General features: G+C 40.4%; 1 protein-coding gene across 2 annotated transcripts; it reads left to right on the plus strand.

The window, feature by feature from the left end:
* The first annotated feature begins 2,654 nt into the window (after positions 1 to 2,654).
* Positions 2,655 to 12,445, plus strand: RAB9A (RAB9A, member RAS oncogene family). Of its 2 annotated transcripts, none has more exons than XM_080341570.1 (2): positions 2,655 to 2,768; positions 11,370 to 12,445. In XM_080341570.1, the coding sequence occupies exon 2, from the start codon at positions 11,404 to 11,406 to the stop codon at positions 12,007 to 12,009; it is 606 nt and encodes a 201-aa protein (XP_080197696.1). In that variant the 5' UTR covers positions 2,655 to 2,768; positions 11,370 to 11,403; the 3' UTR covers positions 12,010 to 12,445. The 2 variants fall into 2 exon arrangements, with proteins under 2 accessions (XP_080197696.1, XP_080197697.1); XM_080341571.1 differs by lacking the exon at positions 2,655 to 2,768 and adding an exon at positions 5,816 to 6,145.
* The last annotated feature ends 2,316 nt before the right edge of the window (positions 12,446 to 14,761 follow it).

Consider the following 14,761-nt stretch of genomic DNA (forward strand, 5'->3'; position numbering starts at 1 on the left):
CATCATATCCCCTTATTTTGTACTGCTGTAATTCAGCCAGGAGGTGACAAAGTCATGTTTTATTGAGGCTATGTCATCACTTGCCAGGACAGGACAGAGTCTCCTTGCCAACTACAGATGTTAAAAAGCATTATTCACAAGCTCTATTATATGAGATCTTCGCTGATACAGAACTTTCTCATACACACACACACAAAAATGCCCTTTATTTGCTATTGGGCTGCTTGTGCTGTTTGCTAGCACGTGACATAATGACAATTATCTCTTCATGAATACAGCTTTGTGTGAATAAAATGCTTAAGGTGCAAGATCAGCTTTCAGATGAAGGTGCACATGAAGGAGCAGCAAGGGTGGGTTGCTGTGCAAGAAGAGGGGAACCAGGAGTAGAGGGTGGGTGACAAGGAGCACAGGGACAGTGACTGCAGTAAAAAGAGTCACTGTCTCGTAGCCCCCAAACAAGGTGAGCAGGGCAGGCCAGGTCTGGTGATGATAATCAGCCAAAACCCCTGTGAACACCTGAGAAGTCTGTGAGGAGCAGGCTGTGCTGAGGTGCAGGGCCTGTTGTTATAGGGCAAGGGTTAATAGTTTTAAACTAGAAGAGAGGAGATTCAGGCTGGACATGAGAAAGAAATTTTTTATTATGAGATTGGTGCAACACTGGCCCAGGTTGCCCAGAGAGGTGGAGGATGCCCCATCCCTGGAGACATTCCAGGCCGGGCTGGATGGGGCTCTGGGCAACCTGATCTAGTTGAAGATGTCCCTGCTCACTGCAGGGGCTTGGCCCCTTCCAACCCAAACTATTCTATGATTCTAAATTTCCTTAAATGTATCCAGCTGTCTGAGAACCAGTGTTGTCTGAAAAAAAAGATGGTAGCTTCATCTTACAAGGTATCAAATGCAAAATGGAGTAATTATTTCCTCCACTTCTAAATACAGGGTTTCTTTCTTTCTAAATCCAAAAATAATGCCCTAACTGAACAGAATTTATGTCTTAGAATTACCATAATTTAAAGAGTCCATTTTTATAGCCCTCCAGCACTTACTTGCATTTTACTTTAACATTGGATGAAAGCAGATCCCGGGAAAAAAAGCGTTTAAAAAATTTCAAAGACCAGCTTTGTTAAGTAAGAATGGGTCTAGTATCAATCAGATTTGCCTCTAGCATGAACTGCCTTTTAATAATCCTCCTTCTCTCAGTAGGAGACATTTCCACTTGATGATACTGAGAACTCGTTTTCCATTCCTTGGGCCGTGTTGAAAATCTGATCAAAAACAAGATGACTCTGCAAGTGGCAATTCCAGTCTGACTGCATCTCCCTTATGATCAGAAGCATGTGATGACTGCTTAAGCAAATGGGTGTATTTAAAATACTCTTTCCTTATGCCTTTCATCGCCCATCCTCCTGATGATGTGAGAACCTTTTAAAGTACATTTAAATAATTTCTGCACTTTTCATTTTTATTACATTTTGCCCTACCTCGTGATGAGTTTTAAGTGCACAGAAAAAACTATCACCAGCTTATTTAGACTTTTTTCCTGTGATCTTGTTTAAAGAGTCAAGTTGACATTATTCTGAATTACTGCAGAAAAAAAATAGTGTGCAACTACTCTTTTTTTAAATATAATCTTTTGGATTTTGGTGAGTTTCTTCACTGACACATATATTTTTAAAGGTCTCTGCCTGTAAAGCGAAGCTGCCCTACAATCATGAGCTTGCCCACATGAGGCCATTGCATGGAGCACAGTGAGATTACTGCCATTAATACATTACTCTGGCCTGCAACTGCTATCACAGAATCACAGGATGGCTGAGGTTGGAACGGACCTCTGGAGTCCAACCCACCTGCTAAAGCAGGTTCACCAGAGCAGATCACACAGGAATGTGCCCAGGCGAGTTTTGAATATCTATAGAGGAAACTCCACAACCTCTCTGGGCAGCCTGTTCCAGTGCTCTGGCACCCACAAAGTAAAGAAGTTTCTCCTCATGTTTAGATGGAACCTCCTGTGCTTCAGTCTGTGCCCATTGCCCCTCATCCTATCATTGGCAACCACTGAAAGGTCTGGTCCCATCCGCTTGACACCCACCCTTGAGATATTTATGAACACTGATGAGATCCCCTCTCAGCCTTCTCTGCTCCAGGCTGAACAGACCCAGCTCTTTTAGTCTGTCCTCATAAGATGCCCTAGGCCCCTCAGCACCTTTGTAGCCCACTGCTGGACTCTCTCCAGTAATTCCTTGTCCTTCTTAAACTGAGGACCCTAGAACTGTATATAGTCCTTTACCATGTATAGGAGTTATAAAGCTTAATAATTCAGAGCATTCCAGAGCAAATGAAAGTCTTATCGTTTTGCAGTGGTCCCTCTTTTCAATGTCACAGGACAGCCACGACCGAGGCGTGTGGCCCTCTATGGACACTTCACTGCCATGCACTTGCTGTGACCAAAGCACTTGCCATTACCGTGGCTGCCCCTACCAAAATTTTCGCTGGTAGAACGAACACCGCTGCCCCGCACCCCCGTGGCCAGCGGCCAGCGGCGCGTCCCCAGATGGGGGCGGGGCCTCGGTGGGCTGGGGGGGGACGAGCCCCGCCCCCGCGAAGGCGGGGCTGAGTGCGGGAGGGGGAGGGAGTCGGCTCACGTGATCCCTTCGGCCCCGCCCCCTGCCCGCTCCGCCATGTTGTTTCTTCCTTTCCTAGCGCCCAGCGGCGGTTGCGGGCGGTGGTGCAGCCCGGGCCCGGCACCGGCGGCGGCCCATTCCCGCGGGCAGGTACCGGCTGGCGCGGCGGCATCGCGCTCTCCTTCGCCGCGTCCCCTCCCTTTTCTCCAGCAGGCGAGCCGTGACCCTTGGCTCCGCGGCCGGTGTCCCGGGGAGGGCGGCCCGCACCGAGCGCTCTCCCCGCCCTCCGCTGCGGGGTGATGGGGGTCGCTGTCCCCGCAGCCTTGTGTGTGGGGAGAGGCGGTCTGGAGCTGGCTGGGCTTTGCTGATTCTCCTTCCTCCTGACTCTCCGCACCCCCGTGGCTGTCGCGGCTCTGCTGGCTCCCGGGCGCAGGAGGGGAGCCCCGGCCGCCCCCCGCCTCAGCGCGGCGGAGTGGCCCTTGCCGGGCCCGCGGTGGGGAGAGCTCCCCGGGCGCTCCTCGGAGCCGGTGCGGGCGGCGGGAGGTGCGGCGTGACCCGGCATCCCGTGACTGTGGGCGGGCGGGGGCTCCTGTGGGACAGGGCTCCGAGCCGGCGGTTCCCAGCCGGCGCACGGGCGGGCTCCGGCCCCAACGGTGCTTCCTCGGGGCTGATAGACGTCTCTGAGCTGTTAGGGTGAAACGCGGTTTCGTACGTGTCTCCTCAACAGCTTTCGAACCGAAAAAAAACCAACATTTATCGCCTTTTCTTGTTGCTGTCGCCTGAAGAGAGACCTCTGTGTTCCCAAGGGGACCCTGAGCAATGCAGTTCTTAGTTCTTCTTTTCTGAATCAGTGACTTGATTTAGCAGACAGTGGCTTTTCTAATCGTGGCAGATGGCTGTACAAACTCAAGAGGTGGTGCTGGCTGAAGAACCAAAAGGATTAGGTTAAGATTGTTGAATCGCTTACGTCTTGAGTGGTTAATGAGGAGTTTTCAGTGTAAATATTCCAGGTTAAATGCATCTTGTGCAAAATAATTGAACAAATAACAGAATAGTTAGCATAAGAAAACTAGTTTAAAAACCTATAGTAGTGGCCTTTATAGCAAGGTTACATATAATTAGATACATAGAGAGCACTTAATTAACTTCTGTGAGACAGGCAAACAGGAAACTCTTTGGCTAAATTTTATTTTTGAATTAAAATGCTTGTCTAGAGAGAGCTGTCATGCAGTCTGCTGCCCTACGTGTTGTTTTCTTTCTCGTCCACAGTAATTTACAGCTCTACTAAATAAGCATGTGGTTTTTATTTGTCTTTACTTTTCAAGTGTTGTACAACACTGAAGTTGTCAGTGCTTGCTTTTTTTAGAGCAAGGGTGGTTGTGTGAGGGTGGTTTTTGGGGAGGGATTTTTTTGGTGACATTTTAGTAGCTTATAAGGTAACAAGCTGTAATGGCACACTGGAAGGAGAACTATTTGTCAGGCATACCCAAAATAAATCCAAAACTTTTTCTCCCTAGAACTTCTGTTAACTTCTGTTTGTAGACAAACCTAACCAAAGGATGTTACAGCTACATCTGTGTTTCAGTATCAACATGGAAATTATGAGGAACTGGTACTTTAGTCTGTCTTCTTTTGGATTTTATGAAGCTCTATTGCTTTAATTTTAGTAAAGCCTTTTCTGTTAAGTTAAAAAAAAGGTTCTAGCAGTTCTTGTTTTGCTTCTCAAACCATCAGTTTTCTTAAATCAAAAATATGTGGAAAAATATGCAGACGATCAAATGACATATTTAGATTTCAAGCTGTGTTTTATTTTGTGTCAATTTAGCAATAAATCTTGACAAACAGATACTTCAGCTTGTTAGGATTGGAATTTTACATTAATATTTTACAAGGAACAAAAACTTCCCAGAAAAAAGGCTTGTAAGAATTTCTTAAGGTTTTTGGTTTTGGTTTTTTTTTTTTTTTGTAATCTTCATTCTCTTTGCTGCTTTTTTTTTGATGGTAGTTGGTTTTGATTGTTTTCCATCCCTACAGAGCAGACAGTATGTTGGCCTCGTACAGTGTAACGCACATAATCTCTTAGGGATGGGCTTTGGTCACTTTTTTTATATTGGGAAGAATATGAATGTACAATGCAGCCTGGCAAACAGAGGCTACTATTGCTAAGAGTGCCCGGAGGAAATGGGAAACCAGTGCAATGGAGAAGGATGAGCACATATGAGCAGAATTAATTGCTTGATAAGTTATGGAAAGAGTGGAAGCAGTAACAGAGAAGTAGGTTGCAAGGAGAATGTTGGTTAACTCATGAATTGTTAAAAATGTTGGACCAAGAGCAGCAACACCTAAGGGTGTTTTGAAGTTGGCTGGAAGTGATAGAAGATTTAAGTTGGGAGATACTCAACTGTGAGCTGCCGAGAAATGTAAAGTCTGATTAAATCAGAATAAATAAAAGTTTGCTCATTCTACTTGAACGTGGGGAATGAGATGGAAAGTGAAGGCCAGGTCTCTGCAAGATTAACCTACCAGAGGTATAAATGTAGGCATTTCTTCTGACAAGTTTTGTTGATTGTGTTTGTGGCTAGGTGTAAGTTAGAATAAATGAAGTGATTCTGGCAGTAGGTACTGGGGTGATAGCGTGATCTGAGGGTTATGCGGACTCAAGAATTCCTTCCCTTGGCTGCTGCTTCTTTCACAGTCCTGAGTCATGCTGAACAACTGTTTGAACTGGAGTCCTGAACCATGTAGGAGTTAAAAAGAAATGCCAATATACAAGGGTTTGATTTACACAAACCAGTGGCAGCAGCTGTCAGTTCAGTTAGGTTTGTGTTCATATTACAAATTATTATGAATAAACCCTAGTGATACTCTGGTGTCAGATAAAGTGTGTCTAGGCTACTTATAACTAAAGGCAATTTTCAGATAACTTGTCATCAAATTGTTAAAGGTATATCCAACAGAAAACACAAGATACCTTTAGTATGCGATGATGAAATAATAGACAAAGGAAGACTGCAAGATTATTAGGATCTGAGTAGGTTAGGCCATATGACTGAAGGGCTTCCAGGCTTCAGGAGAACTGGGCAGCTAACCAGTTGCCGTCAGTAAAGGGCTATTCCTGATCTGCAGCTCTTATGTTGGTGCCTTGTGGAGGGGAAGGTCGGTTTGGAGGCTGAATAATGTCCGAGCCTGTAATGTATTCGAAAGTACAAAGTGTGTAGCATCCTGACTTCATATCTCTCTGTTTCCCTTTGAATTGAGAGCAAAATCAAATATTCGAAGGTCAAAGAGGCTTGTGGCTTCTTACGCACTAAAACCCACATTCTTATGCCACTTAATTGGCCAGGGTGTAAACTAGTACTTTCTAAATACGAGAGGGAGGATTGGCTAAGCAGAGAAAAGGGAGAAAATTTGCTTCTGTCTTTTCTTTTTAGATTTTTGGCAACTTGAAAATCTGCTGTAGGTGACAAGTATAACTACTCCGTAGTGATTGAGGGCTGAGAGATGTAAAAACCCCACAGACAGTAAGTGTAAGTGTTGAAAACTACTTCACATAGTTCTGGTTTCTGCTCCTGTTAAAGCTCTTGGGCTTATAGCTCTTATAGTTCTTGGGACTTTTTTTTTCAGACATTTCACAGAGAAGCATTATATGTCTTTTTCTGATGAGCCACTACAACTAACAAAAAACAAGAAACAACTTTTTTCTATGCTAGCCTGCTAAATATTGTCAAATGTTTCGTTTGTGTTAAGAAAAAAATTACTAATGAGGGAGTAAGTTTACATTGTTACTGAAAGGTGTTTTTGTCAGACAAAATACTTGAAATATTGGTATGCCTTTTCAAGCTATTGATGTCTAATACTTGTGGATTAACAAAATAAGATGGCTTAGCAAAGAAAATTGTGAATAAGCTTCAAAGCTGAAGTGGATGTATTGTATATGTGTAAATTTGAGGACAGGAGGTTAAGAAATATGGTGAAATATGGTCAGTGTTATTGTTATGCTAGTCATGAACTGATAATTCTGCTTGTCAGTAACTCTGAGAGAGTGGGTTTTTTCTTTAACAAAGATGGCTTTTTTTTTTTTTTTTTTTAAGAAGTCTTGTCTGAAAGTGTCTTGGGCTGTAAATAAGTGTGATTAGTTGGAACAAATGTGAGTCTGCCTTACCTTGGATTCTTTTTTCTTCTCCAAGTCGAATCGGCACTCATTAACAACTTTAAGGCCAGTATCTAGTGGAATGCCTCAGGGTCAGTACTGGGGCCAATATTATTCAATATATTCATTGATTTAGATGAGGGAATTGAGTATACTATCAGCAAGTTTGCTGATGACACTAAGCTGGGAGGAGTGGCTGACACGCCAGCAGGCTGTGCTGCCATCCAGCGGGTCCCCCAGTTCCAAAAGGACAGGGAACTGCTGGAGAGGGTCCAGTGTAGGGCAACAAAGATGATTAAGGGAGTGGAGCACCTCCCTTATGAAGAAAGGCCGAAGGAGCTGGGTCTCTTTAGTTTGGAGAAGAGGAGACTGAGGGGTGACCTTATTAATGTTTATAAATATATAAAGGGTGAGTGCCATGAGGATGGAGCCAGGCTCTTCTCAGTGGCAAACAATGATAGGACAAGGGGTAATTGGATCAAGCTGGAACACAAGAGGTTCCACTTAAATTTGACAAGAAACTTATTCTCAGTGAGGGTGACAGAGCACTGGAACAGGCTGCCCAGGGGGGTTGTGGAGTCTCCTTCCCTGGAGACATTCAAAACCACCTGGACATGTTCCTGTGCAACCTCACCTAGGCGTTCCTGCTCCAGCAGGGGGATTGGAATAGATGATCTTCTGAGGTCCCTTCCAATCCCAAACGTACTGTGATACTGTGATAGAGTACCGCATATCTTCAAGGAAACCTTTGGGTTTAGTCTTGATTTCATATAGTAGGTGGTTCATCAGTGACCACTGGCTGAAAATGGCAATAGAAATTCATTTTCTTGCCTGTTTCCAAGTTAGAAAGTAGGTACAAGTGGAGAAACAATAGCGTGGAGGCTTGAAATGTCCCTTACATCTGTTTCTTTGAAGAATACTGAGGGAATTCAGTCATGCTACTCCAACAGATCTAGTTTTTTTGTGTCCTTTATTAAAACGGGGGGTAGCGGTGAGATTTCAGTTGCTATGGATTTTGGTCAGTTGATTTTTAATGGTGTGCTGTCATGCCCAGTATCAGTATGTTAAACTATAAATTGGTCTAATTGACCCAGTTTGATTAATGGTTTAAGTGGGGTTATAGCTTGATAATATGATGGATATGACAGAATTACCATGTTGACTAACACTATTTTTCCATAAGCAAAACTTGAGTTCAGCACCTGTCCTGAGCCTTCAGTATCATGGTACAAGCAGGTCCTCCTTAATCTATTAAATGATTTTTTATAGTGTTTTTATATGTGTTGCTGCTATGGTTTTCTACCAAGAATCTCACTGTTCTTTGAGAGCTGCCTCAGTACCTAAAAGAGGTAATTGCACTCAAAATAAATAGGCAGTTATGAAGCTGACAGTCATGGAATTAAGAAATCTTAGATGGATTGACTGGACAAGGCAGTGGTGTTTCTCTAAGCTTTGAGGGGCTGTGAATCAAAGATTTTGTAATGCAAACTGATTTTTTTGAATTTGCTTAGTATGTTTTTAGTCTTGCCAGTAAATGTTTGGACTGCTAATAGGAATGTTTCAGACTTGTAATTCAGTTCACTGTTTAAAAGGGATATTCTGGGAGACAGCAATTAAGTTACTTTTTGTATTATGGTATATGATCATGTTATAAATGATATTGAGTAGAAATCGTTCCCTGTTTTTAATGGGAATATTGAAGTCAGTGGCCTAAGAGCTTGATTCCTTAAAAGTTGGTGGAGGCAATTCAGAAATGGTTGTCAAAATGGACCAGAGTGGGGCTGCCTTTTATGTATTTGCTGTGACTTTGTTTGAATATTGAAATGATAGAGAAACATGAGGGAAAAATCTTTTTTTCACAGACTCCTCTGTGTACTAGGTTGAGACTACTTTTACATTAAATTTATTGTGCAGCACACTAAGAAATAACTGGAACAAATAGTTACCTGTAATGATGTGGTGTCTTGCACTTCCTGTTGCTGATTAAAACAATCAGATGCACATTGGGAAATACATTTTTGTTTTGTTTACAAATGCTCAATGATAATTTAAACTGAACAATTTAAGGTAATATGTCATCAGATATTATATCAGATGTTGACTGTTGCTACCAAAAAAATTGTGAAAAAGCACATGATACAGTTCAAAGTATGTAATAGGAGAAATAACACTAGTTCTCAAAGTGGCTTAAGGATTTTATTGTTATTTTGTTGGAAGTGTTAAGGCTCCATAACATATGGGGGGACAAAAACCCCCAAAATTGAACTCTTTACACATATTTAAGATTTTTAAGTGCAACATCATGTTGAGATAATTGCTTATCAGTCCTATCAGTTTTTATAGCCTTTGTGTAGAAGGACCAGTTTGGTTCTGATTGAAAAGGCACTTTTAACTGTTTGTGGCTGGTCCATAATTGTCTGTCCAGCAAAAGTATTTTTATGGTCATTGGTGTCCCAGACCTCACTGTAATGGCCCATGTAGCTTAAATTGTGCAAATTAACTTCTCAGGTTCTGCATGCACAAAAGTACCAGATCCTGTTAACAGAGTTTCTTGTATTTTGTTTAAAATGTGTCTTCATGGACAATTTGATGATAACTGTGGTTCTTTAAACTGTAGAAGTTAAAGAAACGAGTGCATAGTGCCAGTCAGAACTACTTAGTTCAGTTATTCATTCACATTATGTCTTTTGTGGAACTCGTGATTTCAGTAGGACAGAAAAAAATAGTAATTTGTTCCCTATGCTGAAGTGGAAGAACTGGAAAACATTCAGTACCCTCTGTTCTCATGAATGCATTATTTATTAAGATGATGCTCCTGTATAATGGTGTAGCTCAGATAACATTTGTTTACCAACAGTAGGAATTAGGCAGAAATAAATGAAGACACTGGACCATTTTAAAGATTTCGGCATGAACCTGGAACTCGTATGCAAGTAGTCCAGTGGCTCTACTAAGGATTTTCACATACATAAGAATGTATGTGTTCATATCCTGAGCCATAGTAATTACCCTATGGTGCTCAGAAAGGTAAAGGAACAATCCACTTGTAGCCATTAAACAGTTTTAACATTGTTGTGCTACAAACTTGCAAAAAATTAAGGATTTATAAACATTGTTTTTAATTACACAATATGAATAAAATTACTTGCTCTGAACAAATTTTTAATGGAAGCAGCCACTGTGCCTTATATTTTGAAAGTTTTTTGTGTTGAGGCTTCAGCTGCTCTCAAACTATAAAGCATTTCTTGTGTCTTACTGTAGATTGTCTTAACAACTAAACACTCAAAAATGGAAAGTTAGACATGAAAAAATTCCTGAAATTTCTTGCTTCGAATGTATGCCTTGATTCTAAGGCAGCACAGAGTCATATGACTCTCATGCCAGCCTGTATCGGGTATTAATTCCATAACCATACTCTGCAAGTGATGTATATGCCAGTAATGCTAATTACAACTAGCATGACCGCATTCCTTCCTTCAGAGAAGGAGACGGACTAGGCAACTTATGATCTGTTTCCATTTTAAATAGATGCTATTTTCTGAGAAGCCTGTTTTGGCTGAATTACTTTGAGCTCTTTTAGTATTGGGCAGGTATAGGAACAGCAGTTCTCCTAACACAGAAACTTCAGTTTGGGCTCTTTAAAATGAAACTTTACACCCAAGCAATTAAACGTTTTTTAACAGTGTTAAATGACACTACTGTAATGAGGGCAAAGCTTGGGCTGGTACAAAACTCTAATGAGCCACCTACTTTAGTGTCAAAGGATTTTTTTTTGCTAAAAGTGCTTCCAGGCTTTTTGACAGTTTGACCATGGGAAGTTGACACCTACTAACTGACCTGTCAGCATAGACTTGCCCTCAGTATCTGGTGTCTTGAGTACCAGTTGAAGTAGCAACAGTGCATTTGTTTTTGTAGTAGTTGTAATAGTATTCCATTCATCATGACTATTCTCCAAGGAGTAAACTGTAAAATATTGAATGTTTGTGTACCAATACCTAGTCATCTGACTTTTAAAATGGAACAAATGCAAATGCTGTAATTCTATGGATAACGGTGTTCCTTGTGAGATGATTTAAAATTCCTTGTCTGGTTGCAATTTTGGGTGATGTGCAGCAGTTATTTCAATGTAACAGATAGTGCCCTGATTTATTCCTAAAGCTTCCTCTTCACTTTCACATGTTTAAAAAATAACTTTACTAATGAAATACGGCACTGAAATGACTAGTTCAAGGCATGTGGTCTATAAAATTCTCACTCCACTTCTTCCATGATCTTTTCCTGTGAACCACAGTGAATCCTTGCCCTTGTTGAATGTGATTCAACAGCCCTTCTGGACAAACATCAAAGGGTTTGGGGGTTTTAAGTGACAGACCAGTAGTTCATGCAGGGTACTGCTTAGACTGCCATTCAGACTGCAGTCTGTGGAAGAGACACCCCTTAAACACATGGTATTCCTGCGTGGGTATTCTTATCATGAGTATCTACACTTCACTTACTTAGCATTGTCCTCCTGGTATTGTACATGAAACTTGATGGTGGTGGACTGTAAAATTTTCTGCTCTCAACTCTTTCCTTTTTAATGATTTTCTTAATCTTTACAGGTCTAGGAAACCGGGAGGATCTATTCTCATAACAATGGCAGCAAAATCATCACTCCTTAAAGTAATACTGCTAGGAGATGGTGGAGTTGGGAAGAGCTCCCTTATGAACAGATACGTCACCAACAAGTTCGATGCACAGCTGTTTCATACAATAGGTGTGGAATTCTTAAATAAAGAGTTGGAAGTTGATGGACACTTCGTTACAATGCAGATATGGGACACAGCAGGCCAGGAACGTTTTAGGAGCTTGCGGACTCCTTTCTATAGAGGTTCTGACTGTTGCCTACTGACCTTCAGTGTGGATGACTCTCAAAGCTTCCAAAACTTAAGCAACTGGAAGAAAGAATTCATTTATTATGCAGATGTCAAAGAGCCTGAAAGTTTTCCATTTGTGATACTGGGTAACAAAGTTGATATTGATGAGCGGCAAGTGTCTACAGAAGAAGCTCAAGACTGGTGCAGGAATAATGGCAACCATCCTTATTTTGAAACCAGTGCAAAAGATGCCACTAATGTTGCAGCAGCCTTTGAAGAAGCCGTTAGAAGAGTTCTAGCCTCTGAAGACAGATCAGATCACTTTATTCAAACAGATACTGTAAAACTTAATCAGAAACCGAAACCCAGTTCATCTTGTTGTTGACTTAAACTTTATTTGGCCAAATTACTTTTGACTAGCTTGCTCTATAAAAGGATAGGGAAGGTGTAGTAGTTAAAATAACAAATGGATTTCACTCTAATATTAAAATGGTAATATTCTGCTGCTTTCTTGGGGGAGCAAAACAAAAATTTTCATGAGTGACCCATTATTGAATTAGTGAAACTTTCTGTTTAGGAGGGTGTCAAGTAAAATTATTAATAGAAGAATGTAATTTGCCAACTTTATTCAAATGATGGATATTTTGAATATAATTAAAACTTGAAAGTTCTAGAAGCACTACTTTGGAGAAACTGTTCTGGAATTCAGGCACAAAGATACTTTTGTATGTGTATATTTTTATGAAATCAGCATTCCATTTTTGTTTCACTGGAAGGCAGTTTCTTAACAATGCTAGAGATTAAACTTCAGTCTCACTACATTCCTTTTGCTGTGAGTGGTACTTCATCTCCAATGTGGTTATTGTAAGTTAATATAAATTACCTTCAGGTCTCCTCTGCCTAATGTTGCTATAATTTGCATAGGTTTTTAAGTAGGAAATAAATTTCCTACATATTTAATGTCCATTTTACTTTCATTTACTATTCCAATGCTGTACTATTTTTTTCCAGTGGTTTAATGCAAGATAACGATAATTTTTTAAGTTAATACATGTCTTTGCCTTAAGCCTCATTCTAGCATGTTTCTGATCAATAAGGTAAAAAATCTGAGCAACTGAAGTATAACCATTTTTAGTTATGAAAAAGATATGCTTTATTCAGTCAGCTTTAATAGCACTTGAAGGGATCTACATTATGACAAATTTGTAAGAGAACTTTTAGTATACAGCCTTAAAGTTCCAAACTTCTTGTTCCTGTTAAGCTGAGCTGTGAATGTGTTTACCAGTAATCTTCTGCACTGTGAAACTAAGGATTGGCAATACACAGAGAACTCAGGAAGCTTTTGACTTAGAGTTGATTGTGACAGCTTTCAGCCCTAATACAAGTAAATATCTACAGCTAGTGATTGAGCTGAATTTGATCCTTATTTTATCTGCTATTTTAGGATATGGACTTATACATTTAAGACAATATTTTTTTATATTACTGTACTCATGACATGACGAACAGAAGCAAATTCTGTATTTAATGGACAGTCTTTCTGCAGAATGTAGATGAAACCACAGAAGGTGTATTTGAGGCTCTGCACTGCAGTTAAATAGTGGAACATTCGTATGAATTGTTGAATGTTGGCTCTCAGAGTACCCACTGTACTTGCAACAGCAAACTTGATAGCGCACTATTGCTTCAGCGTGTAATCTGAATGCAAATGGGCATGCACGTACACACATTGTGGACTTCAAAAGGAAGTTTAAGGCCTATAGGACAGGCCATGTTGTTCACTAAACTACACAGACTGCTTTCTGTATAAAACCTTCCTTGGTCCAATAGAAAAGCCTTTCTTGAGAGTATAGTAACAGCAAGAGTTTTCTCTTAACGTTATCTGTTCAGTCTGTACCTGGTGTAATTATTTGGAAGTAAAGCTTGCAAAAGAAACCCTTCTTGGAGCTCCTAATACACTTTTCTGAATGTATTGTGTCTTTCTGGAACCTGTCCGTGACTATTTTATTCCATAGATCTGCTGCTTCTGCTTAAAACTGACATCTTTTTACCTCTGGTACATTCTTAAATCTAATTCATTCTTACAGTCCTGCATATACAGCAACAGAACTGTGTTTCAAGCTTCAGTCACTTAACAGCTACTTATGTTTAATTCCTAGTCAATGAATGAAAAGATCTGTGAAGAAAATCTTAGGTAAATTCCTCTTTGCTGAAAGAGCAAAAAGCTTTTAAAACCCAGATTGTTTGCTACTAAGCTAGTGACATGAAATCGGTGTAAAACTACTAGCTTCTTAATTAAAGTTTCCTTTAACATTCATTTTAGCATAGGTCAAGGCTGAAACAAAATCAGAGGTGAAGTTACTGTGACTAGAGTACTACAGATGTGATTCAAGTAAGACTGCTAAAAGGAAATAATTAAGACTGAGAACTGTTGTGGTATTTCTAAGAGTCCACCTGTGTTTTCTCCATCTGTCCCCTTTCTATGTAACATCATGATTCCCAAGCCTCCATCTGAGAAGTACTTTTAATAAAGTTACAGTAAACTTAATACAATAGAAGCGTATTACTTGTGCCCTGAGAGCTGCTGTACCACAACTGTACGCTAATCACAAAAGTGGTCAGTGAAGATAAAGAGGGGGTTTACAATACTATAAGACAGTGTAGGAATTTTGTTGAGGTCAGGATTTGGTCTGAGAGGGAGACTATTGAGTACCTGAAAGAAGCAAAAGTTCTGTGACAAGCAGATATGTAGATAATAGATACAAAAAATGATAATATTTAATAACAGTCATTTTTGTACTTTGTGAAAGCTTAGTATCTATCATTCAATATGGAGGTAAGGTAGGCATTTGTGGCTTATGTTTCAATTCACCAATTCATTTCAAGTATTAATGTACCTCAGGTATTAGGGGGTCCTGTTAACAGTATGCAGACTTCTGTAGACTGACAGGAAATACTATGTAATACGTATGCAAAGTTCCAGATGTCCTTTAAAATGAGGAACAAAAATACTGTCACAGCAAATTGATGCGATTGATGAAAGCTATGCATATTAGAACAGTGTAAGGGGAGAAACTGTTAGAAACTATAGCCAGCCATCTAACAGCTTGTGTTACAGCAAAGTATATAGATGTTTA

This window comes from Nesoenas mayeri (genome assembly GCF_963082525.1).
Source record: "Nesoenas mayeri genome assembly, chromosome: 1".
In the NCBI taxonomy this organism is placed as follows: Eukaryota; Metazoa; Chordata; class Aves; order Columbiformes; family Columbidae; genus Nesoenas; species Nesoenas mayeri.